At 44.6% G+C, this 27,175-nt stretch overlaps 1 protein-coding gene and 2 long non-coding RNA genes across 5 annotated transcripts; 1 reads left to right on the top strand and 2 right to left on the bottom strand.

Annotated features, from left to right (window-relative positions):
* Window positions 1-192: 192 nt before the first annotated feature.
* On the bottom strand, window positions 193-15,198 carry LOC310750782. Its single transcript, XR_014542268.1, has 4 exons — window positions 15,068-15,198; window positions 4,102-4,222; window positions 2,325-2,444; window positions 193-1,095 (listed from the first exon to the last, which is right to left on the bottom strand). It is a non-coding gene; the product is annotated as an uncharacterized lncRNA (long non-coding RNA).
* On the top strand, window positions 14,873-18,260 carry LOC310750776. The gene is made up of 3 exons (XR_014542262.1): window positions 14,873-15,208; window positions 16,038-16,157; window positions 17,690-18,260. It is a non-coding gene; the product is annotated as an uncharacterized lncRNA (long non-coding RNA).
* Window positions 18,261-20,648: 2,388 nt separating this feature from the next.
* LOC310750686 (nucleoplasmin-3-like) lies at window positions 20,649-26,954 on the bottom strand. Of its 3 annotated transcripts, none has more exons than XM_083589194.1 (6): window positions 26,925-26,954; window positions 25,382-25,501; window positions 25,025-25,118; window positions 23,174-23,376; window positions 22,096-22,165; window positions 20,649-20,709 (listed from the first exon to the last, which is right to left on the bottom strand). In XM_083589194.1, exons 1-5 carry the CDS (start codon window positions 26,925-26,927, stop codon window positions 22,109-22,111), a joined length of 477 nt encoding a protein of 158 aa, XP_083445320.1. In that variant the 5' UTR covers window positions 26,928-26,954; the 3' UTR covers window positions 20,649-20,709; window positions 22,096-22,108. The 3 variants fall into 3 exon arrangements, with proteins under 3 accessions (XP_083445320.1, XP_083445321.1, XP_083445319.1); XM_083589195.1 differs by lacking the exon at window positions 26,925-26,954 and adding an exon at window positions 26,439-26,593; XM_083589193.1 differs by lacking the exon at window positions 26,925-26,954 and adding an exon at window positions 26,446-26,593.
* Between the last annotated feature and the right edge of the window lie 221 nt (window positions 26,955-27,175).

Raw genomic sequence — 27,175 nt, 5'->3', positions numbered from 1 at the left:
ACTGAAGAAGATACACACTTCTAATTTCACAGTAGCTGCTGATTTGATATTTATTTGTCTGTTTTTAAAGCTTTCCACTTTTCCATTGAAATACATGACCAGCTTACATGAAAACCTTAAAACCCACTGAAGGAATCAGCCAGACACCCATTGTTGTTATTGAACATTTTATTAGTGGTCGATGCAAAGGACCAAATTAAAGGACTGGCTCTGTCTATGCGAAATATGCAGCCATTATAAATACCACGATTCATCTCATTAAAGCCACTGTGAGAGGAAGCTGCCTCATACAGAGTCAGACCATTGGTCCATCTAGGGTCATTCTGTCTACATTGTTGCCTGATCCCACACTCCATTTTAGCAGAAGCAGACAAAGGTGGCTTGCATAATCCTAGACTTCCCTTCCCCCTCAGCCCCCACTCTTGCATTTTTACTTTCTAACCTGGTGGGGAAATTGGGCAAATTCACAACTTTTTTGTAACATTTTGTTTGGTTTAATAAGAGTTTTTATTTAAAATAGTTTTGGGGTTGTAATGTGGGAAGGAAAGCTTCATTGACTGAGCATGAATTCTGTTCCTTAATAGTTGAATACAATCCATTAAAACTAATTAACTTTTTTACAAAGAAAAGAATTCCAAATTATTCAGATATTCTTTTTCAGCCAATTGAGTAAGGTTTCAATAGATCCATCAGTTAAACTCCAGTGTTTTTCAACCCTAAATGAAAATGTTGCTATTGGCTTTGAATGGAGAGAATTCTGTCCAGGAATTTCCACCATCACTGCCCTAGTTCGTTTAAATTTTAGAGCAAAAATTTCTTCACTTTCGGTAATTAAATGTTGGGGTTTTTTTTCAATATATTTGAAATAAGAGAGGTTTCCAGGAAAAACAGGTGGCAATAGCATGAAATCAATAAAGAATCTTTTGCTTCAAATCAGGCAGAAGATGCATGGAGCCCATTCATACACATCCCAAGCCTAGGGAGTGTTGCACATTTCTGTAGTGCAGCATTTGTTGACGTGATGAATGTGCCTTCCTCCATTTACATCCCTGCAGTCATAGGCACAGCCTGCTGTAGTGTAAAGGAGAACAGATTCTGGAAAGGAAGAGAAAAATCAGTGAGCCCCCTGTAAGAAGGCAGACTTCCTATCTAGTTCCTATTAGTTGCCTGCTTATATGTCCAACTGAACATCTGGGACAGGACCAGCCTAATACATTTTGCCACCCAAGGTAAATGACAAAATTCAACACCCTCAAAAATCAGAGGTAGACTGCCCCTGAACCTGGGGGGGGGGTCAATTTCTTTCCCTTTGGCTCTCCAGGCTCAGAGAGCAAAGTTGGCTGGGAGAGGTGGGGTGGCTGCATGTGCACCCACAGGAGCACAGCACTGCCTAGCCAGACACACAAGCAAGTGGCTTGGCTGCCTGGCTGACGGGTGCCAGATTGGCACCTACTCACTCACCTGCCTGCCCACCGGCCTCCATCCCTCCGTTGGTCAGTCCGCCTCAGAGAGCTTTGTGCCCTTGCCCAGGCTCCAGGCCTCACCTACCATCCCACCTGTCTCACCATGGCAGCCTCTTGTCTCCCTCTCTCATTACATTAGAATTCATGGACATCTAATGAAGCCGGAAGATACAGGACAGATAAAATAATGCACTTCTCCACACAGCGCATAGGTGAACTGTGGAACAATGTCCCACAGGAGGCAGTGATGGTCACCAACTTGGATGGCTTTAACAGAGAACTGGACAAATTCATGGAAGGGAAGGCTATCAGTGGCTACTATCCCTGATGGCTTTGCCAAGGTTGGAGACAACCATGCTTCTCTTCTGAATGTCGATTCTTGGGAACCATGTAGGGCAGAGTGCTCTTCTGCTGAGGTCCTGCTTGTGGGTTTCCTACAGGCATCTGCTTGGCCAAGCAAGATGAGCCAACGGCCTGATCCAGCAGGATCTTCTTACGTTCTCATGGCAACCATGGGCAGCAGTGGTTGTTGAAAGTAGAAGACCTGTTGTGGACATGACTAAAAAATACTGGCCCACTCTAGTCTCTGCAGCAGGAATGGGAACCTGTTGCTGCCCAGATGCTTCTGGACTACATCTTCCATCATGCCTGAGCACTGGCCATGCTGGCTGGGGGTGATGGGAGTTGGAGTCCAACAATGTCTGGAGGACAACAGATTCCCCATCCTTGGTATTGAGGGTGTGCATGCCAAGGGGCACATTTATTCACTATCCTTTTAAGAATTCCTTTCTGGGCAGTAGAAATAAATAGATACACAGACCCAAAGCAAGCCCCATTAGGACCAAGAATCACACACCTTACCTGTAAAGAGCTTCTGCCGGAAGCAGGACTCCCTAGATTGCGCTATACAGGGAGGCTTTGGTGAAGGACAGGTCCCATTCTTAAGTTCAAACAAACAGGTGTAGCATTTGAGGCTGTTGACTGGAGAGGAGGGTAGATAAATACAGAGTTGGGAAACAGCATGGCATAAGTTTGCCTGATGACCCATCAGTTTACAAATGAAACTGTAATCAACAGCGGTCATGATGTGTGGGCATCATTTGAAAATGTGCAGACATGCTTTGAACAGTTGCTGATTTCTTCATTGCCTGCAGCTCTTAAAGCAAAGGGAGGGGAGGCTTTTTGGCTCGGTGGGTCAGTTCTTTATCTCCAACACCACCTCCATGGACCAACTTTTACAGGTGGTGGGACCACCCATGTCATCATGACACCAGGAGATTTACAGGTGAGTGGTCAGAGAGTGCAGTAGATGGACAACCTCAAAGTTAGACAGCAGTGGCACTGTGGAACTTACTACACCTAAATCTCCTACTTTGAGTCCTGCTTTCTGCAAGAATTGACTACCCCCATCAAACCTCACCCAATGGAATGACACCACCTGACAGACAGATGGGTGTGGTTTTCACAAAAATGGTCTCACATGACAAACTGGAAAACTTGGTGGGCCAGTGGGCCAAAGGCTCTGTAGCCTGAAGGGCAGCTTGGACAGTTAACTCTCCTGAAGCAGGTCTACTGTCCCCGACACTTTGATTTTAGTCTTTGGTATAAAAGAAAGTTAGGATCAGTGCCTTGTCCAACAGAAGCTTTCTACCCCAGGAATTGAGACCTTGCGGCCCTTAAGATACTGCTGATCTCAAACTCCCATCATGCATGATCACTGGCCCTGCTGGCTGAGGCTGATGGGAGTCATGTGGAGGGTCACAGGGTGCCCAACTCTGGGGTCCCCTAATCCAGCAAAGCCCAACAATTCCTCATTTAGTTTGATAGGAGTCTAGTAAGCTGCCTTATAGGAAATAGGTCCATTGGCTGATCAAGCATAGTATCACCTTTCTAAGCAGTTTTTGACCTTTTCTTGCCCAGGACAAGATTATTATTTTTCCAGTCAGAGCTCAGCTCCAGCACTTCTCAGAAAATAAGGGAGAAGTTACTGGTGAGCTCCAGCACCTCTTTTTCTAGAAAAATAGCACCTCCCAGGACCAACCTTGAATGCAAACATGCATTTGAAGACCAATATTCTATCCAATATATATTTTATGGTGGAAGTGCTGCTGCAACCCACCTTTGATTAAACTGAGACTTTAATACAATTATACTGAACTGCATTTTTTAAAATTTCCCTCTGACCTTATTGCTAACATTATTTTCCTCCCGTGCAGATAATAATTTTCCATCCATCTGATTGAGTGGACACAGTTCTGCAGAACCTGGTGCCAAAATAAGTCAATATGTCATGAAGGTGCCACAAGCCTGTTTTTGTTGCAACAGGCTAACATAGCACGCCCTCTGGAAACTGCTATGCTTTTGGTGTGCTTTCGCAAAGCAGATAGTTCCTTGCTATGGGGTGATCAGCAAAAACTAAAGCTGGCTTGTGGGTCCAGGATGAGCTCAGTTCCTTGCATGCATTAGAACTACTCACCTCTGTTTTCCAATCTCCAGCAAGTTGTATGTTCAGCAGCTCAACCCAAAACAACCCCATCAGTTAAAAACAGGAATCATACCTTCCACACAAGTACAAGCATAAAGAATATGGTCAGCTAAGGACTCTGAAGTTGCTAGTGGTGCCTGTTTAGAAACCTACCCATTGCAAAGGCAAGCAGGATCCACAAACCGAGTGACAAAAGCTTGTTCATGCTGTGAATTGCAACTCTCGCACCAGGTTTGTTCCGGATATTTAGCCAGGATGCTTATGAAGGGCTGACCTGGAGCAGTGTACAAAGATCCATTAAACATTAACACAGGTACAACAATCCCTTTCTAAAGATCAAAGGAGGGGCAACAGGAATGGTTAGTCTCTGAAACAAATGGCTCTTGTTTTTTGGAAGGGCTGCCAACTTTTCAACTGACCCCTGCAACTGTGCAGTTAACAGCACAGTGTAATGATCTGGGATTGGTATATTTAAGTAGATGTAGGTGAGAAGGGTTGGCTTTTAGGGGAGTGCATGGGGTTCCATGCAAGTGAATGAGTGGGCTGCTCCAGGAGGGACGCAACTCTTCACTCCTCTAGACCCCTAGTGGTTGATTGATTCAGGCTAGTAACTTTGATGGGCTTACTTACAACTTGGCACCCAAGGGGCAGGCCGCCCATCACTAGCTTTTGAAATTAGCAGCTAAAAACAGTAGTCACTACAGTGCCCTTCAAATGTTCAAGTTCTCATCATCCCCAACCATTGACTATACTGACTGGAGCTGATGGGGACTGAACTCCAGCAACATCTGGAGGGCATCATTTCAGGTACCAAGGTTGAAACATCCTAATTAGAAAATACCTGGTGTGCAGACCTTCCTTGCCTATCATGCCTCTCTCTTTCCAGAACAACCATGACGGAGATGAGCTTCCATAAATTTCCCGTCCACTGACTTTGTTTTTAACATTATTAAAATATTACGGGATGTGTCCAATGCTAGTCCTACTCAGAGCCACTGAAAGTAAGAAACATGACAAACTTAGGTCTGTTAATTTCAGTGGGTCTACTCTGAGTAGAAGTGAGTTGTATACAACATATAGAATTCTTATTTCCTTGAAGAACATTGTTTGAAACACATGAGTGCATTGGACATTACACACACACACACACACACACACACACACCCATGGGCCCTTGAAAACTTCTCACTCCTTTGTGCAGTTGTTGTGTGATGTGGTTTCGCACAGAGGCATTTTCTCTTTCTAAAACAAATCATTGTGGAAAGGAGCTGAAGCGACAACTGTATTCAGGATGTAGAATGAAAGGAATGGTTTCTGCAACTAATTTTTTTGGCACAAAACCTGCCAGTGTTTTGGAACTAGCAGGCAATGAATTGTGCTTGGTGGAGGCAGTGGTCTGCTTTTCATGGATCTGTCAATTTTCGTTTCTCATTTTCATCACATCTCTCCATCTATGCCATTTCTGCATAGTCCATTGAAGCCACTCCTCCTTCATTGGAACCTTCTCTTCTTTCCATTTCTGTGCATGTGATATCCTAGCTGCTGTTTTCATATACATAAATAGTAAGAGGATGTGAGTTTCATCTGTGGTGTAACACCAGTGGCGTAGCGTGGGGGGTGCAGAGGGGGCGGGCCGCACCGGGCGCAACATCTGGGGTTAGGGCAAATCCATGGGTTAGGGGGCGCAAATCCACGGGTTAGGGGGCGCAAATTACTTGCCTTGCCCCGGGTGCTGACAACCCACGCTACGCCACTGTGTAACACCGAGGATGAGGTTGAAAGAGTGTGAGTTTTTGTATAATCTTCATTGCTTTTGTTCTGTGGGAGTCACTAAAAGGACAGGCCTGGGAGGATCTGAGCTTGTGTTCAAGAACACACAAACACAGACAGTGGCTTATTAATTCTGATCAGAGTCCCATCTAAGACCAAAACACTCTGTTTACCTACACACCAGGTAAGAGCCCACAGCTTTATGTTTTGCAGGCTAACTTTTATCTTGACCAAAACAAAAGGAGGATAAGGAAAAGGAGGGCGTCAAAAATGTTGAACCGGAAGGACAGTATGGTGTCGCTTGAATGTGTGCAAGAGAGAGAAATGGAGGGTGTGTGTGTGTGTGTGCGAGAGAGAGAGAGAGAGAGAGAGAGAGAAGTACAGTGGTACCTCGGGTTACATACGCTTCAGGTTATAGACTCTGCTAACCCAGAAATAGTACCTCGGGTTAAGAACTTTGCTTCAGGATGAGAACAGAAATCGTGCTCCGGTGGTGCGGCGGCAGCAGGAGGCCCCGTTAGCTAAAGTGGTGCTTCAGGTTAAGAACAGTTTCAGGTTAAGAACGGACCTCCAGAACGAATTAAGTACTTAACCCGAGGTACCACTGTATGTATTTTTGGTCTGTGTGTTTACTTGGCTGTCCTGATTGTTGAGGTGTAGTGGAGGAGATTGTGATGGGGGAACAGAACCAGGTTGCAATGCCGCCCACCCAAATAAGGGGCTAGCAGAATGCACTCCATATAATATCAATGCTTGCACATGAAAGAGAGGGAAAGATGGAAGAGTGTACATGCTGTCTGTGTGCATGGGAGAAAGAAAATGGCAGGGAGAGGCATAACTGTGTGTGTGTGTGTGTGTGTGTGTGTGTGTGTGTGTGTCTGCCTTCACCTGGCCTGATCATCAAGGGGAAAGGAGAAAGTGGGGTAGGAGAGCTGAAAATAATGTCTATTAGGGAGAACAGCAAAAGATAGACATAATATATTACAAGGACAGGAAGAAACATCATGGACAGAATAATTGCCACACATAAGAAGAACAAAGAGAGAGTTTGAATGCTTCACCTGTAGGACAATAAATAAATTAATGTGTTAATGCGAATGGAAGTCGTTAAAATTGCAGTTGGATATAAGGGCTTGTTATTCTGACTGAAGTGAAATGGAAATTTATAAGATTGCAGAAATAAAGTAAATCATCAAACCATCCATTCTAGCACACAGAGGGGCCACCTAAATTGTATAATTTGGCTTTTGAATGATTGGCATTATTAATGGTATTATAATTTGCCATTGTTATAACGAGGCTTTTACTGGATTATTGTAACTGAAAACTAATAAAAAATATTTTAAAAAAGGAAAAGGAAATAATGCCAATATTGTTGGATCAATCCATCAACCTCTGATGAATGATTTAGAAGGATTGGGTCCAGCATCACTTTCGCTGCCCATGTGTGGCAGTATCTATACTCAGCGGAGTTACATCTCAACGCAGCTCCTTCCTTGAAGAGTTTGGATTTGATATCCCGCTTTATCACTACCCGAAGGAGACTCAAAGGAGTCTCAAAGCGGCTAACATTCTCCTTTCCCTTCCTCCCCCACAACAAACACTCTGTGAGGTGAGTGAGGCTGAGAGACTTCAGAGAAGTGTGACTGGCCCAAAGTCACCCAGCAGCTGCATGTGGAGGAGCGGAGATGTGAACCCGGTTCCCCATATTACGAGACTACCGCTCTTAACCACTACACCACACTGGCTCTCCTTCCTTGGAAGCATCTTTGGGGTTGAAGGTACACACAGTAGGCAATAAACACTCATGGACACCATAAAGATTCAGTCAAGTATAGAGGTTTACTTGACAGGTATAAATGCATATTGGTAGCAACTATATACAGACATTGACCACTGCCGTGGTCAAGGCATGCTTAGAGTCCAACAAGAGTCCAAGACTCTCTGTCTCTGCTTCTCTCACCACAAGGTGCAAGCAAGAGACTCACAAGTTACATGGAACCATTGCTATCATTACTTCCTGTCACACTACACATGTCCAAAGAACAGTTCCCACAGAAAATGTCCTTGCATAGACAAAACAATCTCAGCCTTCTGCTGCCTCTTGAAACTTCTTTTCTGTTCTTCTCTGTTTCTGGGACAAACGATTCTCTCTCACACAGAAAGAATATCCCACAAATATAGCTAAGTGCTCTGTGCACAGCAGAAATTGCATGGGCAACAAGACTCGTACAGCATACAAAGAATTCTGCCGTGTTTTGCCTAAGATCACGTGCAATATCACTTGTAGGTGGCACATAATCTCTGTACAGACAATCAGTTGAATGTGCAGAGGCTGGGACTGAGCAGAACAGGAGCAACCTCAATTCCTTCCCCCTTCATGCATGCGCCAAATGACTCAAAGGGATTAGATGTTCTGCATCAGCTGATCACAATGATATGCTCATAGCTTTTCATCCAAGCAAAACTAAAAGGTATGTCCTCTGTAGACCAATCACAGGCTCACCTCACACCTGATCCTCAGAGGTGGAGATAAATTCAAGTTGTACTCTCCTCACACGCAGTGCTGACGTGAAGGCAGAAGGGGCAACATGAATAGGCTTCTGAATATCGTGTTCTGGGTGTTGCTATCCATTGAGTTGGGTAAGTCTCTGACGGGCCAACATGTCAATTTCGGTTTCTCTCCATTTCTTCCCCACCCCAGTATTAAATTCAGTTCTCTGTCACCCATTTCTCCATCAGCGTATACCTGATTCCAACGTTGTTACAGGAGCTCGAATAAGCTTTGCACCAGTTGCAGCTGAGGGAGCATGTTCAAAATGGCATATCAAGAAAATGGGTCATCCTCTGCTCATGTAATCATTTTGTTGCTACCATAGTTCTGGGTTACTGCTGAATTACCTTCAAATGGTTATAGCATTAAAGATGACTAATGTATATTAAATTTCCGTGCCACAACTGTGAAGCTTCTCTTGTGGATGTGTGATCAAGTGAGCACGGGGTTCGTTTCTGATTCCAAGGCCTGGTATAGTCAATTATTTAATTTGACTTTTTCATGGAGGCAAAAATAGAGGCAAAACCAGTTGATTTTATTGGATGCAAATTTGGAAGTAAATAGGGAGAGGTGTAGACTGGATTTTCACCAATGAAAAAGTGAAATTTCAGGTATGTTAGGGGCTCTGCACCTTCTTTGCTTCATTCACTGACCCTGCTTAACTCCACACTCTGCCATACACCCTTGTCAACCACCTTCCCTTTGCATCTCACCCAACCTCTTTGCTTGGCCACCCCTCTTTCCACTCCCACTTCTGCAACCTCACCACTCACCAACCCCCCACCCTTCCCATGATCCTTGCCAAATTCCCCTTACGTCTTGGCCAAACCACATCCCTTCCCCCTAGACCTCCCTCCAACCCCTGCTCATGCTGCCTGCCTCACACCACTGCCATTTTGGGGCCTTTAAATGCGAACTGAACTGCATCTCTACCCCATCCCTTCAAGCGGATTCTTTTTGTATGTTAAGCCTGTTTTACAACCCACACGTAACAGAGTAGCACCCACCACAGGCAAGCAGGTAGAAAAGGAACAGTGCCCTCTTGTCCTCTGGGACCAGATCAGTTTAGCAGCCGATTCTCTTTCAAAGTTCATCGTTCACTTCCTGGTTCCTCTTCCCCTAGTTGCTGGCATCAAGTGCTCCCAGTGTGCATATCAGCTCCCAGGTAAAGGGTGCGAGAAATGGAGACGTCCGTGCAGACTGCACTCAGGGGAGTCATGCTACAAGCAGATAGTTTATTTTGGTAAGTGATTATGGTTACTCACGACTCAGATCCTGTAATATAGCCCAGGACCACGTAAGCCCTTGCAGCTTGATTACTCAGATCATCGGAAGGAGCACTGGTATTTGTCCCCATGTTACAGAGGCCCAGCTGGCCTCCACTAGAAGCCAGGCATTTAGTGTCACTGGTCCCTTGCCCTAGCTCTTGATTTTCCAGTGTCTCTTGAAGACCTTTTTATGCAGACAGGCCAATGCGACTGTTTAACTTTTTCTTTTTTTCAACCAGTCTTTTAAATAATTATTTTCTATGGTTTTTATGGTGTTTTATTTTATTGCATGTACGCCACCATACCCTATTGCGTTAATTGGTGGTATACCCAATGCTATTGTAAATAAATAACCAAGAAAGAAGCCTTTCTCGGAGCATATAAATGGGTTTTCTCCACATCATCACAAGGCAATCACAACCAACTTCTACAGCAATTAATGGACAAAGCTCCAAGAATGATCACATTTGGACACAGGTAAGTGGAAATGGATTTTATGGAGTGCCATTGAGTAATCCAGTGCATTCTACAAAGCAATCCTACAGGGTGTGGGAGGGAGGTGGAGAGTCATGGTGGAGCTACCACTATTTCTTAAGTCAGGTGAGAAGAAATGTGTGTTGGGTTGGGGGGTGATTGTTTTTCATTTTTATCTTTGGTTCTCTTCCATGACTTTTAATAGAATTAACTCAAGCTCTCAGGCTAGCAGAGTTTCTGGCTCTGTTCTGGGGCATGTTGAGGAAATGAGGGAGACTCAGAGCTGAGATTCTCTTGGAACTCCAACCTGCAATAGAAATCCATATTCAAGAATCCATGCAGAGCCAAGCACCTGGGGGTGGCGCCTAGACTGCTGAGTGGAGCAATAAGTAAAGGAGTGGGACCTTAGGGAGTGGTGAAAATGATCAACTTCACAGTGTACACTGTTCTTGTTCACTCTCTCATTAAATGCAACCTGTTGTCCATGTTTTCCAAGACAAGTGACTAGAGGGTGGGGAGTTTATAGGGCAAAGAAGAGTGGTAACAAGGTGGGCTGCTGTGATGCAGTTCCTGATAACAGTAGGCCAATCCTACCAATCAGGGTTGCCAACCACTCATTAAAAAAACAACGAGTCTTATCTGCTCATGTTGTCTTAGCAGCACTCTGCTCTGCAGAAATTTATAGACGAAATGTTTCACTGCGCAGATATGAGAATGATGATTGGTTAATTAATTAACCAATCACTTTCCACACATATCTCAAGGTGATATATAAAATTAAATAAAAATAGGTATATGATCAGCTGAATGCCTGCAGACCATGAGATTCTTAAAGGCAGAGAAACAGAGGATACTCAACGTTGGCAACCCTACTACCAGGTTTTTGCCTCTGAAACAATGGTACAATGATGGCAATATCTATGGTATAATCCTATGTTATGTAGAAGAATTCACTTGTAGATGTGTGATTGACATCAAAGCATTTGATCAGAAGGAAGGGGAAGGAGTTTGCCAGTACCTGGATACACCCTTATATTTCTTCCTTTACAGGACGGACTCCTCTCCATACCATCAAGGGCTGTTCTTCAGCTTGCATAAATGTATTGACACCAAAGAAGCCTAAGACAGTGAGTGAAGTCTATACTTGCTGCTCTGATCGAAATTTCTGTAACCACTAAGGCACGGTAGTGGTGTTTCAGTGTCAGTGGAGAGCATCATAGATTCTGTTTTCTGGGTGAAATTTCAAGGGCTGGAAGCTACTGCAGGTCTCCTTTCTACAGATACCTCTTCTTCTTAAGGCCAGGCTAGATGAGATCGAATGTTTGTTTTTTTCATGCCCTTAGTATCCAAAAATACAAAATTGTAACTATTTCCAACCATAGTTCATGTTTTAAAAATAAATGCTCAGGCTATCAAAAGTGCCTATTTCCACCCACTTTAAGGAAATATTTAAATTACATGATGCTGGGGAAACAATTTTTCCCTATCTCATAATTCTAAAACCGGGGCAATCCAATGATGCTGAATTTTGGAAGATTTGGGGCAGGGAAAAGGTCCTTCTTCACACAGTGCATAGTTCAATGTATGAAAGTCTCTCTCACATAATGCAAAAATGGTCACCAACTTAGATGGCCACAAACAGGGAGCTGCTGCGGAAAAGGCCTTCTCTCATGTCACTACCCTCTGGACCTCTCTTGGAGGCAGCACATGAGAAAGGGCCTCAGATGATGGTTGTAGGGTCTGGGCGGTCCTTTAATTTCTCTCCTATGTCTAGCTTCCAAAGCAAATTTTTGTCAGTTTATTTCAATTGCAGATTAATGTGGAAATGGTGCTGAAATAATTTATAAGTAGCATGGACCAGAAACAGTCTGATTACTCATCCCTGCATCTAGCTTTGTATTGCATACATTGCCTGGCAATAACTTTCCATGGTCACCATCAAGGCTGACCCTACCGTTGGGCACTCTGAGAAGGCTGCCTTAGCTGGCAGATGGTGAGGGGGCAGAATAAATCCAAACTGAAATGCTGGTGAATTTTCAGTGTTTGGAAGAAGGGAATGTGGCCTCTGGGTTGACAGTGGTTCCCCATCCCTGGAATGGGGTATCACCTTGTTCTTTTCCTCAGGTAGCAAAATGTCTTGGGTCATCTCTGGGCTCCATACTGTCTCTGAACCTGGAGGTCTTCTTTAGCTGCCACGACTAACAACCATGGATAGGCCACTCCTCCATAAATTTCTCTGATCCCCCTTTGAAGCTGTATAAAGCCATCTAAGTTAATGAGTTACTGAGTTATCATTCAACCCTGAGAGATGTCAATCTGACATTTTAATGAATGCCTACAGCTAAGGTGGTTTGATACTTATGTGTGAGCATTGGGTAGGCACTGCATCACATTTCCCCCATTGATTCTCCCACCCAGCAAGAAGCACATCTTCATACTGCAGCAGAAAGGAATGTAGGGATACCTGTTAGATCATCTCAGGGTGAAAAAAACCATTCTGAGTTTCCAGCTGTACCAACAGATGGTACATCAAAAAAGAACATCAATGCTTGGAACAAATCCATCTCAATCCGCCTACTGTGTCCAAGTTGGTTAATAAACCAAGGGACTTGCAATAGATATGGATTACCTTTAACACTCCTATAGTCTATGAGAGGAGCTCCAGAACCTGATCCATTTCATTGTGAATAGATTAAAGCCATTGATAATCCCTAAACCATTAATTAATGGTGCTGGAGGAGACTCTTGAGAGTCCCATGGACTGCAAGAAGATCAAACCTCTCCATTCTGAAGGAAATCAGCCCTGAGTGCTAACTGGAAGGACAGATCCTGAAGCTGAGGCTCCAATACTTTGGCCACCTCATGAGAAGAGAAGACTCTCTGGAAAAGACCCTGATGTTGGGAAAGATGGAGGGCACAAGGAGAAGGGGACGACAGAGGACGAGATGGTTGGACAGTGTTCTCGAAGCTACCAACAGGAGTTTGACCAGACTGCGGGAGGCAGTGGAAGACAGGAGTGCCTGGCGTGCTCTGGTCCATGGGGTCACGAAGAGTTGGACACGCTAAACAACTAAAAAACAACAACAAACCATTAATAGCAAATGATAGATCTAAGCACCATGAATTTGTCTAGTCTCCAGTCAAAGCCATGTAAACCAGCGAGTTATCAACCACAATGGGTTATGATTTCAGTTGCTTTGCACTGTAAAGGTAAAGGGACCCCTGACCATAATGCCCAGTCGTGACCGACTCTGGGGTTACGGCGCTCATCTTGCTTTATTGGCCGAGGGAGCCGGTGTACAGCTTCCGGGTCATGTGGCCAGCATGACTAAGCCGCTTCTGGCGAACCAGAGCAGCACACGGAAACACCATTTACCTTCCCACCGAAGCGGTACCTATTTATCTACTTGCACTTTGACATGCTTTCAAACTGCTAGGTTGGCAGGAGCAGGGATCGAGCAATGGGAGCTCACCCCGTCACGGGGATTCAAACCGCCGACCTTCTGATTGGCAAGTCCTAGGCTCTGTGGTTTAACCCACAGTGCCACCCCATCCCATCCACAGTGCCACCCCGTCCCATGCTTTGTCCTTGAGGGTTTCCAGGGGCAACCAACAAATGAGAGAAAGAATGAAACATTTGTGGTCCTGGTGGCTATCAAATGCAATAGGAAAATAAGGTGTTAGGAGCTTTAATGTTCATTAAGTTGGGAGTTTCTACAGGTCCAGTTTTTCCAGACAGACATGGGGTCCCTCCAGGCAGGTGTTTTATTGAGGATGTATTCTGCAACGTGTTATTGACACAATAATAGTACAACAGTGGTAGATTTATTCTGCTTTGTCCTGTGATGCTTCCCTGATCTTGCCACATTACTGCTGCTCAGAGGGCTTATAGTACAACAAAAGTGTGTGGTTCTGTGTGGGGGAAATAAACCAGAACTTTTGTGGTATAAAAAGTTATGGAATTTCAGCACAAGCTTATAAGATAGGAACTGATTGGAAATGAAACAGTGGGGCCACCCCAAAACTACAGCCACAAAGAGTATTGAAAGTGAGATGTATAACCAACCTGATACCATCATTGAAGCACAATAAAAAATACACCCAGACGGGTTCATAAACATTCAGCATTGGGATATCACAACATACACCTGAGTTCTCTGCACAATCAAAATCTGGGTGGTGGATGGAAGCAGTAAAAAAAATGGGGGGGAGCAATGAATTGATGAAACATTCTTTTAATATCCAGGATATGAACAAGAAAGGTTTGCGCCAAAATCCTCCACTAAGCCTAGATAGGATAGAATGAAAATCACAATCCATGTCCCTTCTCCTGTTGCTCACCTACCCATCTGATGGTCTGTGCTCAGTATAAATTGCATGGGCACCATGACTCATACATCATACAAAGACTTCGAGGGAACCTACACTCTTGTATTGCTTCTTGGGGTTTTAGCTAAGATCACGTGTAATACCACTTGTAAAGGTAAAGGGACCCCTGACCGTTAGGTCCAGTCGTGGCCGACTCTGGGGTTGCGGCACTCATCTCGCTTTATTGGCTGAGGGAGCTGGCATGCAGCTTCCGGGTCGTGTGGCCAGCATGACTAAGCCGCTTCTGGCGAACCAGAGCAGCGCACAGAAACGCCGTTTACCTTCCCGCCGGAGTGGTACCTATTTATCTACTTGAACTTTGACGTGCTTTTGAACTGCTAGGTTGGCAGGAGCAGGGACCGAGCAACGGGAGCTCACCCCATCACAGGGATTCGAACCACCGACCTTCTGATCGGCAAGTCCTAGGCTCTGTGGTTTAACCCACAGCGCCACCCACGTCCCTAATACCTAATACCACTTGTAGGTGCCACATAATCTCTGTACATTCAATCAGTCGAATATGCAGAGACTGGGACTGGGCAGAGCAACTCCAACCCCTTCCCCCTTCATGCCTGCACCTAATGACTCAAAAGGATAAAACGTTCTGATCACAAGGATGCATCTGGGGTTTTTCATTCAAGCAAAACTAAAAGGTGTGTCCTCCAGAAACGAATCACAGGCTCACCTCACATCTGATCATCAGAGGTGGAGATAAATTCAGATTCCAGCTGCACCCTCCTTGCACATAGTGTTGACGAAGGTAGAAAACAGAACATGAATAGCCTTCTGTATCTTGGGTTCTGGCTGCTGCTGTCTGTTGAGATAGGTAAGTCTCTGGTGGGTAAGTTTCTGATTTTTTTTCTAGTCTTAAATTCAGTTCTCTATATTTCTGCATCAGTCTGTGATGGTTGCTGCTGTTGTCAAAAAGCCATTGTGAAAGTTTACAGAATGTTAGCCTGCATGTATCTCAATGTACGCATACAAACTTTTGCATGATATTGTCGCTAATGTACATACATTCCCCAAAGTCTAGGGCCAATTGAATCTGAGTGTGTGTGCAAAGATCAATATAGCTGACTGGTTAAGTAGGTAGGTAGGTAGGTAGGTAGGTAGGTAGTCTCCTTTTAACCAGCAAGGCTGTTGTGTGTTCACCTGCTAAATGTACAACTGTCCTGTAGAGGAGAATGAAATAATGAAGTAAACTGCTTAAACAGCCACCCAGTCAGGACCACCTTTTATGCTTCTATGATCTGGAGAAAATTATCAAAGGGCCCTGCAGGTTTAGCATCAAGACAGGAAGTTTCCCCTCTCCTGCACCCTGTGTCTATAGGGAGTGTAGTCAATTCCCCCCATATAGAGCAGGAGGTAGAGAACACAGCTGCAGAGAAAGGAGGAAAGGTGTCCTAGACAGAGATTCTGTACTCCTCTGCCAGTTCTCTCCCCAAGGTACTTTGATAAGCGTTTGGAGGTTAGTGAGTTCCCTTTGCACATTAACTCTTCCATCTTTCTTTCTTTGTGGCTTACCAAGAATGAGCTGACACTGCAAGCAAACATTTTGAAAAGCAAGGAGTGAATTGGCTCTGATGGATTGTTAACAGGCTGGGTGAATTTTGCACCTTTCACCTGTTGATCTCATCGTCTTTGCTTTTCTCTAGTTGTCAGCATCAGATGTGCTCACTGTTATTTTCAGCATCCGAAAGGTATCTGCCTTGAGCGGAAACGTCCTTGCAGATTGCACGTGGGGAAGTCTTGCTACAAACAGACCGTCTACTTTGGTATGTAATGGCAGGACCACAGAATCATAGACTCTGAATCATAGACCACAGAATCATAGACCCACATTGTAGAGGTGGGACCCCAAGAGACATCTAGCCCAACCCCTGCAATGCAGGCATCACAGCTGAAGAATCCCAGATGGCCACCCCAATGTCAGTTTAAAAACCTCCAGTGATTGAGGGTACACCACCATCCAAGGGAGTTCATTCCACTGTCAGACAGTCCTTAGCATCAGAAAGTTCTTCCTATTGTTAAGTCAGAATCTTCTTACTTGACATTTGAATCCATTTGGTTTGGGTCCTACCCTCTGGAGCAGCCATTTAGATCTTCAAATAGTTACCAAATTGGAAACTGCTTTATGCTGAATCAAACTATTGGTCCAGCTGGCTCAGTCTCCTGGTATGTCCCATGGAGGACCTTACGGTCTTCAAATAAAAAGATCTTGGAGATCCTGGGCCACAGGGAGGTTAGGCTGGCCTCAACCAGAGCCAGGGCTTTTTCGGCCGTGGCCCTGATCTGGTGGAACGCTCTGTCACAAGAGACTAGGGCCCTGCGGAACTTGACATCTTTCCGCAGGGCCTTCAAGACAGAGCTGTTCCACCAAGCCTTTGGCCAAGGCACAGTCTGACCCCCTCCTTCTGTAATCCTCATAGAACTGTAGCCCAATGGTTGCCATTAATTTGACTCTGAATTGATTTTAGAATGTATTTCAATTAATTGATTGTGATTTTATGTAAACCGTGTTATTTTTACTGTTGTTAGCCACTCTGAGCCCAGGTTTGGCTGGGGAGGGCGGGATATAAATAAAATTTTATTATTATTATTATTATTATTATTATTATTATTATTATTATTATTATCACCTGCACTGACTGGCAGTAGCTTTCCAACCTTTCAGCCAAAAGTCTCATTCCATCCTACTCAGAGATGCCAGGAATTGAACATGTGATTTATGCATGCAACATGGCAGCTCTACCACTGAGCTGCAGCCTTTCCCCAGGTCAATACAGTCACTTTGAATGAATGGTCAGACATGTCACAGTGGTTCACTTGTGTACAATATGTGGTGGAAGTGTGCTTTGGGGCATTGCTGTGCGCTCTTGCAATCATGGGCAGTTGCAGTCAAGGACATAATGGACTGGGCTTCTCAGTCCAAGAAGTTACAATTTATAGGTAGCATGCATCAAGCATGTTCAGTAACTTAAATGCAGGGATTAAGGGGTGATGTGGTGCAGTCCTCTGAAGACAGGATGTCCTCTCTCCTAATCAGGGCTGCTGTCTGCTCAGAAGTAAAAATAGCAGCCTCCTCTATTCACGTTGGTTAATCACCCACTCTGTCTTGCACATGAAGATGAGAATGGTCACCTGCTAATGCTTGCATCCCATGTTGTTCAGGAGCACAGGCTGATAAAAGTGGCAACCTTACCAACTCTCCAAGCCTGAAACAATGGTACAAAAATGAGAGAGGCACTAGCTTGGTTTATTATTATCCATAGATGTCATGGTCCCACTAATCAATCTTCTTCTACAGGAAATACTCTTCTCTTTTCCAAGAAGGGTTGCAGCACCCAATGTGTTAATGTTCAAGAAAAGCCAGCAGAGAATACCATCACCCAGACTTTCAAATGCTGCTCTAATAGAAGTTTCTGCAATCTCTAAGTGGTGTTGAGTAGCACCAAAGCATCTGCTTTCTGAATGAAGTTTTGAGGGTTGGAAGCTTCTACAGGCCTCTTTTCCATCAATACCTCCCAATCGCAAGACCAAACTAGAGGCCATGATCCCTGATAAGTTCTCTCATCTTTTAAAAATTTGGCAAATACTAGCTAAACCAAGGAAGAAAAGGAGATGGAGATTCAGGTCTGTTGTAAGGAATGGCAAAGGGATTTAACACTTCTCCTGAACCCTATTTTCCAAAGGACAATCAAGATCCGGCTTCCGCCTTCAGCTGCCTCATTACCAAAAACTTTGACATACACAATCATTTGATTTATTGAGCAGAATTTGTTTACTGCTCAACTGCAAAGAAAGCCTATAAGCAGTTTATGGAGAATATAAAATTTAAGTTTGCCAGTGCATCAAATAAACAGCAAACGTTAAAGATATCCACCCTGCTTGTTTTCCACTTCTGGTATGAAAAATGCTAAACCATAACAATTCCAAACCACAGTACATTTTTGTTTTTAAAGCTGACAATTTCCACCCACTTTATGAAAAAAATTAGTCAGTTGTGGGGAACATTTTGTCCTTCAAAGGTTGCTATATCACAACTCCCATCATCCCTGCCCACTGGCCATGCTTGCTGGGGTTGATGGGAATTTTAGTCCAGGAGCATCTGGAGGGCCAAAGGTTCACCTTACCTGGTTTAGATTATAAGTTGCCAGGAAAGCAATCATTTGAGAAAATAGATTCCACGAGAAATTATTTTAAATCCACTTTTCCACCTATAAGGACAAATATTTTTGGGTTCTGCCATAGTTGATTTTTAGGGTGCTTTGCTATTTTCCCAACAGACTTTTTATATGTAACATAACCACTATTGGGTGGTAAAGCTATAACAGGGTGTGCTGTCTTCAATAGCCAGGCTCTCAACAAAAAAGTAGGCCTGTCAGAAGGTCATGCCTGAAAATGACAGCGGTATCAAAATGTGGGTGTGGTGTTTTGTTTTTCAAGCAGTGAAAAGGCCAATTCCAGCAGAATAGTTAAAATATTTTCTCCCATATCACCTTGCTCATGTGTTAAGATCTGCCATAGAGTCCCCCAACCTGTGGTTCCATCACTAGGTAGAGATTGGGGAGTGGGGCTCCCCATGTAAGGCCTTTGCCACAGTATCTCATCTCTAGAATAACTTCGCTCCAGAGGTGCATCTACCCCCAACATGGCACTTTTCATCTGTTTGTGAAGATGCACCTCTTGGCCCAGACCTTGGCAAGAGAGGGTGAAAACTGGAGAAAGCCACACAGTTTGAACCTGTTTTTATCATTAGCCAATTTCATGCGTTTTGGGATGCGGGTGGCGCTGTGGGTTAAACCACAGACCCTAGGACTTGCTGATCAGAAACTTGCTGGTCAGCGGTTTGAATCCCCGTGACGGGGTGAGCTCCCATTGCTCGGTCCCTGCTCCTGCCAACCTAGCAGTTGAAAAGCACGTCAAAGTGCAAGTAGATAAATAGGTACCGCTCTGGTGGGAAGGTAATCAGTGCTTCCGTGCACTGCTCTGGTTCACCAGAAGCAGCTTAGTCATGCTGGCCACATGACCCGGAAGCTGTACGCCAGCTCCCTCGGCCAATAAAGAAAGATGAGCACCGCAACCCCAGAGTTGGCCACGACTGGACCTAGTGGTCAGGGGTCCCTTTACCTTTACCTAATTTCATGCATTTTAAGGAGGTCTGGTGACTGGGAGTGGCAGCCGGGTTCATATAACACCGGTGCTAAATAAATCTACACTGGTTCCCAGTAAGTTCCAAAGCACAATTCAAAATGTTGGTGCTGACCTTTAAAGCCCTAAACAGCCTTTATACCTAAACGGCCCATTATACCTGAAGGAGCATCTCCACCCCCATCATTCAGCCCCGACACTGAGGTCCAGCTCCAAGGGCCTTCTGGCAGTTCCCTCACTGCAAGAAGTGAAGTTACAGGAAACTAGAGGATCTTCTGGGCAGTAGCGCCCGCCCTGTGGAACGTCCTCCCATCAGATGTCAATGAGATAAACAACTATATAACTTTTAGAAGACATCTGAAGGCAGCCCTCTAGCAGGAAGTTTTTAATGTTTGACTTTTTTTTTTACATTGGAAGCTGCTCAGAATGGCTGGAGAAACCCAGCCAGATGGACGGGGTATAAATAAAATTATTATTTTAAAAAAGTATTTATGGTTTTTAGTTTATCCACTTGTTTTATTGTTGTACTCCCATTCTGAAACCAGTTGGTGAACTCAGATCACCTCCAGCCTCTTCCTCATTACTCACAGCAAGAGCTCCAGTGCAAGACCTGCAAAGTCTCAAGTCTCCTGCCCCCCCACCTGGCAGCAAGACTTCGAAAGGGCTTTTCCTCAAAGAGATGCCCTTGTCAAATCTCTCCCTACCCCCCACCCCACTGGTGGGGCTCTGCAAGGGCTTATTCCTGAAACAGAAGCCCTTGTACATCCCCATGCTCCCCTACATTGCAGCTGTGGGGCATTTTGCCTCAGGCACCAAAACGTCACAGGCCACCCCTGGTATTCCTGCAAGTGTTTCCATATTTCTCTAAAAAGGCAAGTCACAAAGCTTATTCATGTTTTGGCTATTCTGTTACTTAAAAGGGGACTGAACCATCAGTCCTCCTTTTCCAAACTTCAACACTGTTAGGAAAAAATAAATAATGCTTGCTAAAAGCCAGCATCCTAGTAGGACCTGTTCTTTTCAGTTGCCACAGGAATTGCCATTGTTGAGGGTCAGTCTTGCCTAAATTCCAGTCGGATTAAGAAAAAAGGATGGATTCAGACTCAGGAATAATACATTATGCACATTTTATTTCTTCTGAGCTGCGCTAAATAGACCCAACTCTTCTTTCGGTTCCTGGAAAAAGGAAAAAGGAAGTGTTAGGATTTTCTAGAACATGGTCACATGTATTTATGGATAGAGGATACTCTACAGAACCTTGTGATCTACATTGGGCTAAACACTGGTCCTTGTGCCTGGGAGGGAGTCCCTAAAGCATCCGTCAAGGTTCCAAACACCAGAGGGTCTTCCAGAATCAGCTCCTCCTTCAAGGGAAAAGTGCCTATATTTGTGACTGCTGCTGCTGTCTGATCTTTGACCACAATTCAGATTCATTCATTGATTGATTGTAAATGCTGCATAATTGCCTGAGAAGATACCAAAAAAGCCCCACCATTTCTCTTCTTCTGAGCCTTTGGTCAATTCAGCAAACTATGGTGGTATTTTTTTGTTGTTGTTGTTGTTGTTACTGTGTTACGCATTTTAATGTTTTTATATTGCAAACCACTCTACAATCCTTGGATGAAGAGCAGTATAGACATTTAATAATTAAACAATAACAATAACCATTCCTTGAAACCCTTTTGCTTTCACTCACGTGCAACAGAGCAAAAAGAATCTGGAGTCCTATAGCTGAACCTAAGAACAGCCTGATCAGCCAGCCTAATGGCTCATCTAATTCAGAATCTAGTTCTCACAGTGGCCAACACCAGGTGGCTACAGGAAACCTGCAAGCGGAAGCTGAGCTCAAAAGCAGTCCCCCTCCTGTGGTTTCCAGCAAGTGGTACTCAGGGGCCTTTCTGCCCCCAACCATAGAGACAGAGCACAGCTATCATGGCAAGTAGCGATTGATAGCTCTGCCCTCCATTATGGTTCTGCTCCATGGCTAGGATCAGTAATGCTCCAGAATACCAATTGCTGGCAATCCACAAGGAGAGAGTGCTCTTCTGCTTAGGTCCTGCTTGCAGGTTGGTCACAGATGGTTGCTGGACTCAAGATCAGGTTGCTGGACTAGATGGGCAACTGGCCTGATCCAAAAGGATCTTCTTATGTATACAGCCATCGAAGACCAGATAGGGGCAGGAACCTATTTCCACAAGGCCAGGAGAAATGGGTCACTTGTGTATTAACAAATGTTGCTATCCACCTTAGGGAAGTCCTGTAGCCACATTCTAGTTTGTCTTGTGTAGGAAAGGAAGACCTGGGTTTGTGCATTATATCATGAATTTATTTCTTCTCTCAACCATCATCAAGAAGGTCAACAACATTGAGGGAGGGCTGTAGCTCACTGGTGGAGCTTTTGCTGAACCGTGCATAAGGTCCCAACTTCCATCTCCAGTATTTCCAGGTTGGGCTAAGAAAGATTCCTGTTCAGCACCATGGAGAGTTCCTGCCAGTCAGTGCTAGGCTAGATAGCCCAATGCTCTGACCTCGGTATATGTTCTTATGTCATTTCTACCTTACCTTCCATCAGAACTTATAATCGCAGTTGTCCCTTGTTTGCAGCCTTCCCTCCTCTGCTTCCTCTTCTCCCCTGTAGAAGAAAGTTTAAACAGCACTTTCATGAAGATCAAGATGCAAAGAAGGAGGGCAATATTTTTAGGAGCACCAATAAAGCGAGAGGGTCACTTCGAACACTGAAGGAAGTCTTAGAGTGATGCTTTTGTATACTGAAGTACCTTTGGGGCAACAGTCTTGGATCTGCTCTAGCCACTGCCAAACCCACCCAAACTTTTTAAAGTGGTATCTCGGGTTACAAATGTTTCAGGTTACATACGCTTCAGGTTACAGACTCCGCTAACCCAGAAATAGTACCTTGGTTTAAGAACTTTGCTTCAGAGTGAGAACAGAAATCGTACTCCTGCAGCGCAGTGGCAGCAAGAGGCCCCATTAGCTAAAGTGGTCTTCAGGTTAAGAACAGTTTCAGGTTAAGAACGGACTTCTGGAACGAATTAAGTTCTTAACCCGAGGTACCACTGTATAGGTTTTCTGTTCATCTAGCCTGATCATCTAGCCTGGTTTAGACCAAGGGTGTTGCAAGTCTGAAATGCAACAAGGGAGCGTCATTACTCTACATGAAAAAATAAATTCTAAAATACTTCAGTATAGTCATAGAGGCTAGCTTTCTATGACCAATTTTTAGGAAGGGAAAAATCTCTAAACCCAAGTGGGGAAATAACTTCTCTATACCAGTCGTGTTTTATTTTTCCAGTGCCCACTGAAGGAATTTTAAAAACAAATTTCAGCAGACATCTTAACTGAAGTTGGATTTAACAGATTTTTACCTTTAGATTTCTTGTACACTGCTTAGAGATGACTGGGATTAAGGGGTAAACAAATTATTTACATGGATAGGTAAAAAGGGAAAAGATAAAGGACCCCAGGGTGGATAAGTTTAGTGTTTGTCCATAGACAGCTTTCCGGGTCATGTGGCCACCATGACTAAATTGCTTCTAGCACAATGGAACACCATGACGAAAGCCAGAGCGTACGGAAAATAACATCAGGTGAAGATTCTCTAAATACATGAGTGTAGGGTTACCTGAGAGTCCTCCTGAACAGGTTGTGGTGCCTCTTCCTTGGATGTGCCTGCCTGCTTGCTAGATTGGGCTTTGACAGGTTTTACAGGAGAAGCCTCCATCTCATCTGTCTTCGTTGACAGGTTTTCCTTGGAAGAAGCCTCCATCTCCTCTTCTTCATTAGAGGACTCTTCCTGATCTTCATCCTCGTCCAAAGGGGGTCCAACTGCAAGAGGAGAGCTGGCTCATGATCATGTAGGAGGTGGTGTATGAAAAGTTACCATGATTAATCAAGCCACAGGTAAACGGCCAGGTTTACTGCTCACACCCAGTACGTTTCCAAGCACAATTCAAAGTGTTGGTGCTGACCATTAAAGCCCTAAACGGCCTCGGTCCAGTACACTTGAAGGAGCGTCTCCACCCCCATCTATCCACCCGGACACTGAGGTCTAGCACCGAGGGCCTTCTGGTGGTTTCCTCACTGCAAGAAGCGAAGTTACAGGGAACCAGGCAGAGGGCCTTCTTGGTAGTGGCACCCACCCTGTGGAACGCCCTCCCACCAGATGTCAAAGAGAAAAACAACTACCAGACTTTTAGAAGAAATGTGAAGGCAGCCCTGTTTAGGGAAGATTTTAATGTTTAACAGACTATTGTATTTTAATATTTTGTTGGAAGCCACCCAGAGTGGCTGGGCAAAACTAGATGCCGCGTTAAATTTTGTAGATGTAATTTATGTCTGTTTTCCTTATCTAAAATGATGGCCACAGGAAATCCTGGACGATGACTGGCGCAAATGGAGCACTTGATACCCTGAAGCTATGATCCCCAGGATTATATGGGAGAAAGGGTTACTCGTGATGATTATTCTGGTAATGCAAGCAGCAGCGTTTTCGAAAGCACCAGGTTTCAGGCAGCACTTAAGCTATAGCAGTATTTTGATATGCCCAAACACATGCATGCATGAATGAGGCAGCAATAAAGATGTACGGGGGGGGGGTGCGATTGCAAGGGGAGAAACACTAGCCTGTCAACAGGATTTAGCCCACCTGGGCTCATGGATGACATACATAAACTCAAATTCAGATGCCTATGGGGAAACAGGATACAGGATAAGGAAATATCAAGGCATGTATCCACCCCAAGTTACATGAAAAATAGATTTCAGGAGAGCCTTTGTCAGACAGCGTACTTGGTGCATCTCAAAATCAACTTTGCATCTTCCCTTCACAATCACATGCTTTAGACCACAGGAGGGGGTCTAAAGGGTGCCTGGCTGGAATTGCATCTCTGAAGCAAGATAATGCCTCTTGTTTGCCTAGATAAAATGAGAAGGGCATGTATTCATGAGTAGAAACCTCCAATTTTTTGCATAGCTGGAATGCAGTCTCTATGACAAGAGGTTAGGATTAAAGCAACAATGCTTGCAATGAGTTATCTGAACCAGTCAGGAGGGACAGACAGAGGGCCAACCTGTTCTTCCTCCTCACCAATTTCTTCTCTCTTAGTAAATACTCGTTGGTAAGCTAGTTCACTTCCTTTCTGGCTTTATTCCTTTCCGGATTCTTCTCCTGTTTAGTCAGTATGAGTTAGCATGGGCTACCATTAGTTTTTTGGCTCTATCTTGGCCACGTGTAAAACCTATACTCAGAATGGCTTTCTTTGCCACGACTAATAAACTTAAGTTTATTTATTATTTCAACCAGCTGTCTTACCAGACTACGTATTTCGGCACTCCCCTGCGATACATTTACCAAACTCCAGCCCATGAGTCATGTTTACTTTTCTCTCTGGCCTCGCCCACCCTTGACATGGGGGCCCTGGAAAGGAATTCAGTCCTTGAGCTGAGAAGGATTTCCCGCCCCAGTAGACGTTACCTGATAAATATTGTCCAGCAAGGTAGACTGGCCCAGAGCCTGATTTTAGCCTGAATGTGACAGGAAGAGCCAGGTCAAGTCCCATTAAGGAAGCCTGGAGGGTACACAAGTTCATATTTTGAGAAACTCACCACTACACATATCATAACATTGACATCATCAGCTATTCCATTTTGATAGATTGGCAACAAAAAACCTATTGTGATCTATGCTAGATCAGTCCTCTAGTTGATGGCCTCCCCAGTCAGATCTTTGGGAGGTTCAGGCAATACATTTGAGCTGTCTGGAAATTATTTTGGCAGAGGTAATCAACACTTCTAAACAAATGAATAAACAAATGGCAAAGGAAGTACTCACCATTGGAAGCACAGAAAGTTTCAAGGTTGCTATATGCACTGCAGTAGATGGCTTGCTATCTTTGGGGGGCAAGATCTCCACCATATTGAGTTCATCCCTTGCATTTTCCCCTAGGCAGACCTTTTGGCAGAAATCAAAGCCATCAAGACCTCAAAGAAATTGTAGTAAGACCACTATTCCTGAAAGTAGTCTTGTATCTTTGGCATAACACCATGATAGTTCTCCCATGAGTCAACCCCAAGTACAGTGTTTTTATTTTAGCTATAATGTAGACTGCAATCAGATTCTTGCCATCAAATGGACTGCAAATAAGAAACAAGCAAAGTGAGATACTGAACTGGATTATCTCTTTCCCACTGCAATGTGAAGTTCCACACCACTTCAAGGCCTAGGCCAAATATAGGGAACCTGTGGCCCTCCAGACACTGAACTCAACCATGCCCTGGCACGTGAGATATGAGGCACATGTGAACAGAGGTCATGTAACATTACAGTTCATTTTGGTTTGACTTGGCTGCAGAAACTGTACTTTGCTGAATAAACTGGGTGGAGGGACCAGGGTCTTTTGGCTTGGTCATGGGTGAGGAACCTGTGTTCCTCTAGTTATGAGCCATAAGTGATCAGGGATGATACGGATTGTGGTCCAATAACTCCTGGAGGAAACCAAATTGGGACAGGTACTCTGTACCAAGAACAGGCAACCTCAGGGGCCAAAGGTGTCTTTGGCCCTCAAGGCTCTCTGCAGGCCACACATTTACTGGCCCTGCTCTGTGCCTTCCTTATGTAGAATGTATCCTTGAATAATGATAATGCCTCTTGCTTGCTTAGATGGAGACATGGGTGTGGGTAGACACCTCTGACTTTTCTGGAATGTAGCACCCCATTAAAAAGGATCCAGGGGAGATGCTTCTGTCTGGATACCCAGGTGGGGGCAAGGGGCCACAGCACTCCCCAGGTACAATCCCAGTGGCAGAGTTACCCCTTGATGTAAGTCAGGGACTCCCTCATTTCTGGTGGGCCGGAAGGCATGGGAATCTACCTAATACCTATGCCAAACCTCTTACATCTGTTGTCATTGAAGCTGTGGCATGATTTCACCCAAATATTGGTTGTCATGTCTCTTATTCTTGATATTGGGGAGGACCGAAGAGTAGGGGGAATGCAGTGCTTCTTGCTTGCCTAAATGAAGACAGGTGTGTGGGTAGAAACCTCTAACTTCTGGAATGTAGTGTGTTGAACAAATGGAAGAGTTGTGTTCATAGCTCCACTCACCTTTGCCTCTAGCCTGTGACCCATGAAAGGCTGCGCTCAAAGGGATGTGACCTTCAGGCTGAAGAGGCTCCCCCCGCTTACCTGCTCTATATACACCCAAAGTCCAACCTTCTCATACACCAGATGTGAACCAAATGCTACATACCATGGCCAGCCAACTGTTAAATATCCTTCCCCGACAAGGCTAGCAAGTTACTTACTGTCCTCAGGGACAGCTGCTGCTCATATGCCTCCTCTTCTGGAATATCAAATGTGTAGCTCGGGTTCTTACCATCTAGCCGACATCCTGTGCGAAATAAAGGAGATGTCAGAAAGCCCTCACCAGCCGTTGAGCAAAGGCTTCTTAGTGCGCACGGAGAAGCAAAACTTCTTACCCCAAATGACACAAGTAGGCTGCTCTGACCTAGAGCTTTGAGTGGTGGCTGTGCTGTCTTCCAGGACCATTATTTACAGAGGGATTAGTCTGAGGGGGAGAAAAGGGAATGTGGTGAAACCTGTACTTTTCTAACAAGGAGAAGAACC

This window comes from Podarcis filfolensis, assembly GCF_964270895.1.
Source record: "Podarcis filfolensis genome assembly, chromosome: 15".
Taxonomy (NCBI): Eukaryota; Metazoa; Chordata; class Lepidosauria; order Squamata; family Lacertidae; genus Podarcis; species Podarcis filfolensis.
Note: the sequence above shows the minus strand (reverse complement) of the source record. Positions and strands in the feature narration are given on the sequence as shown.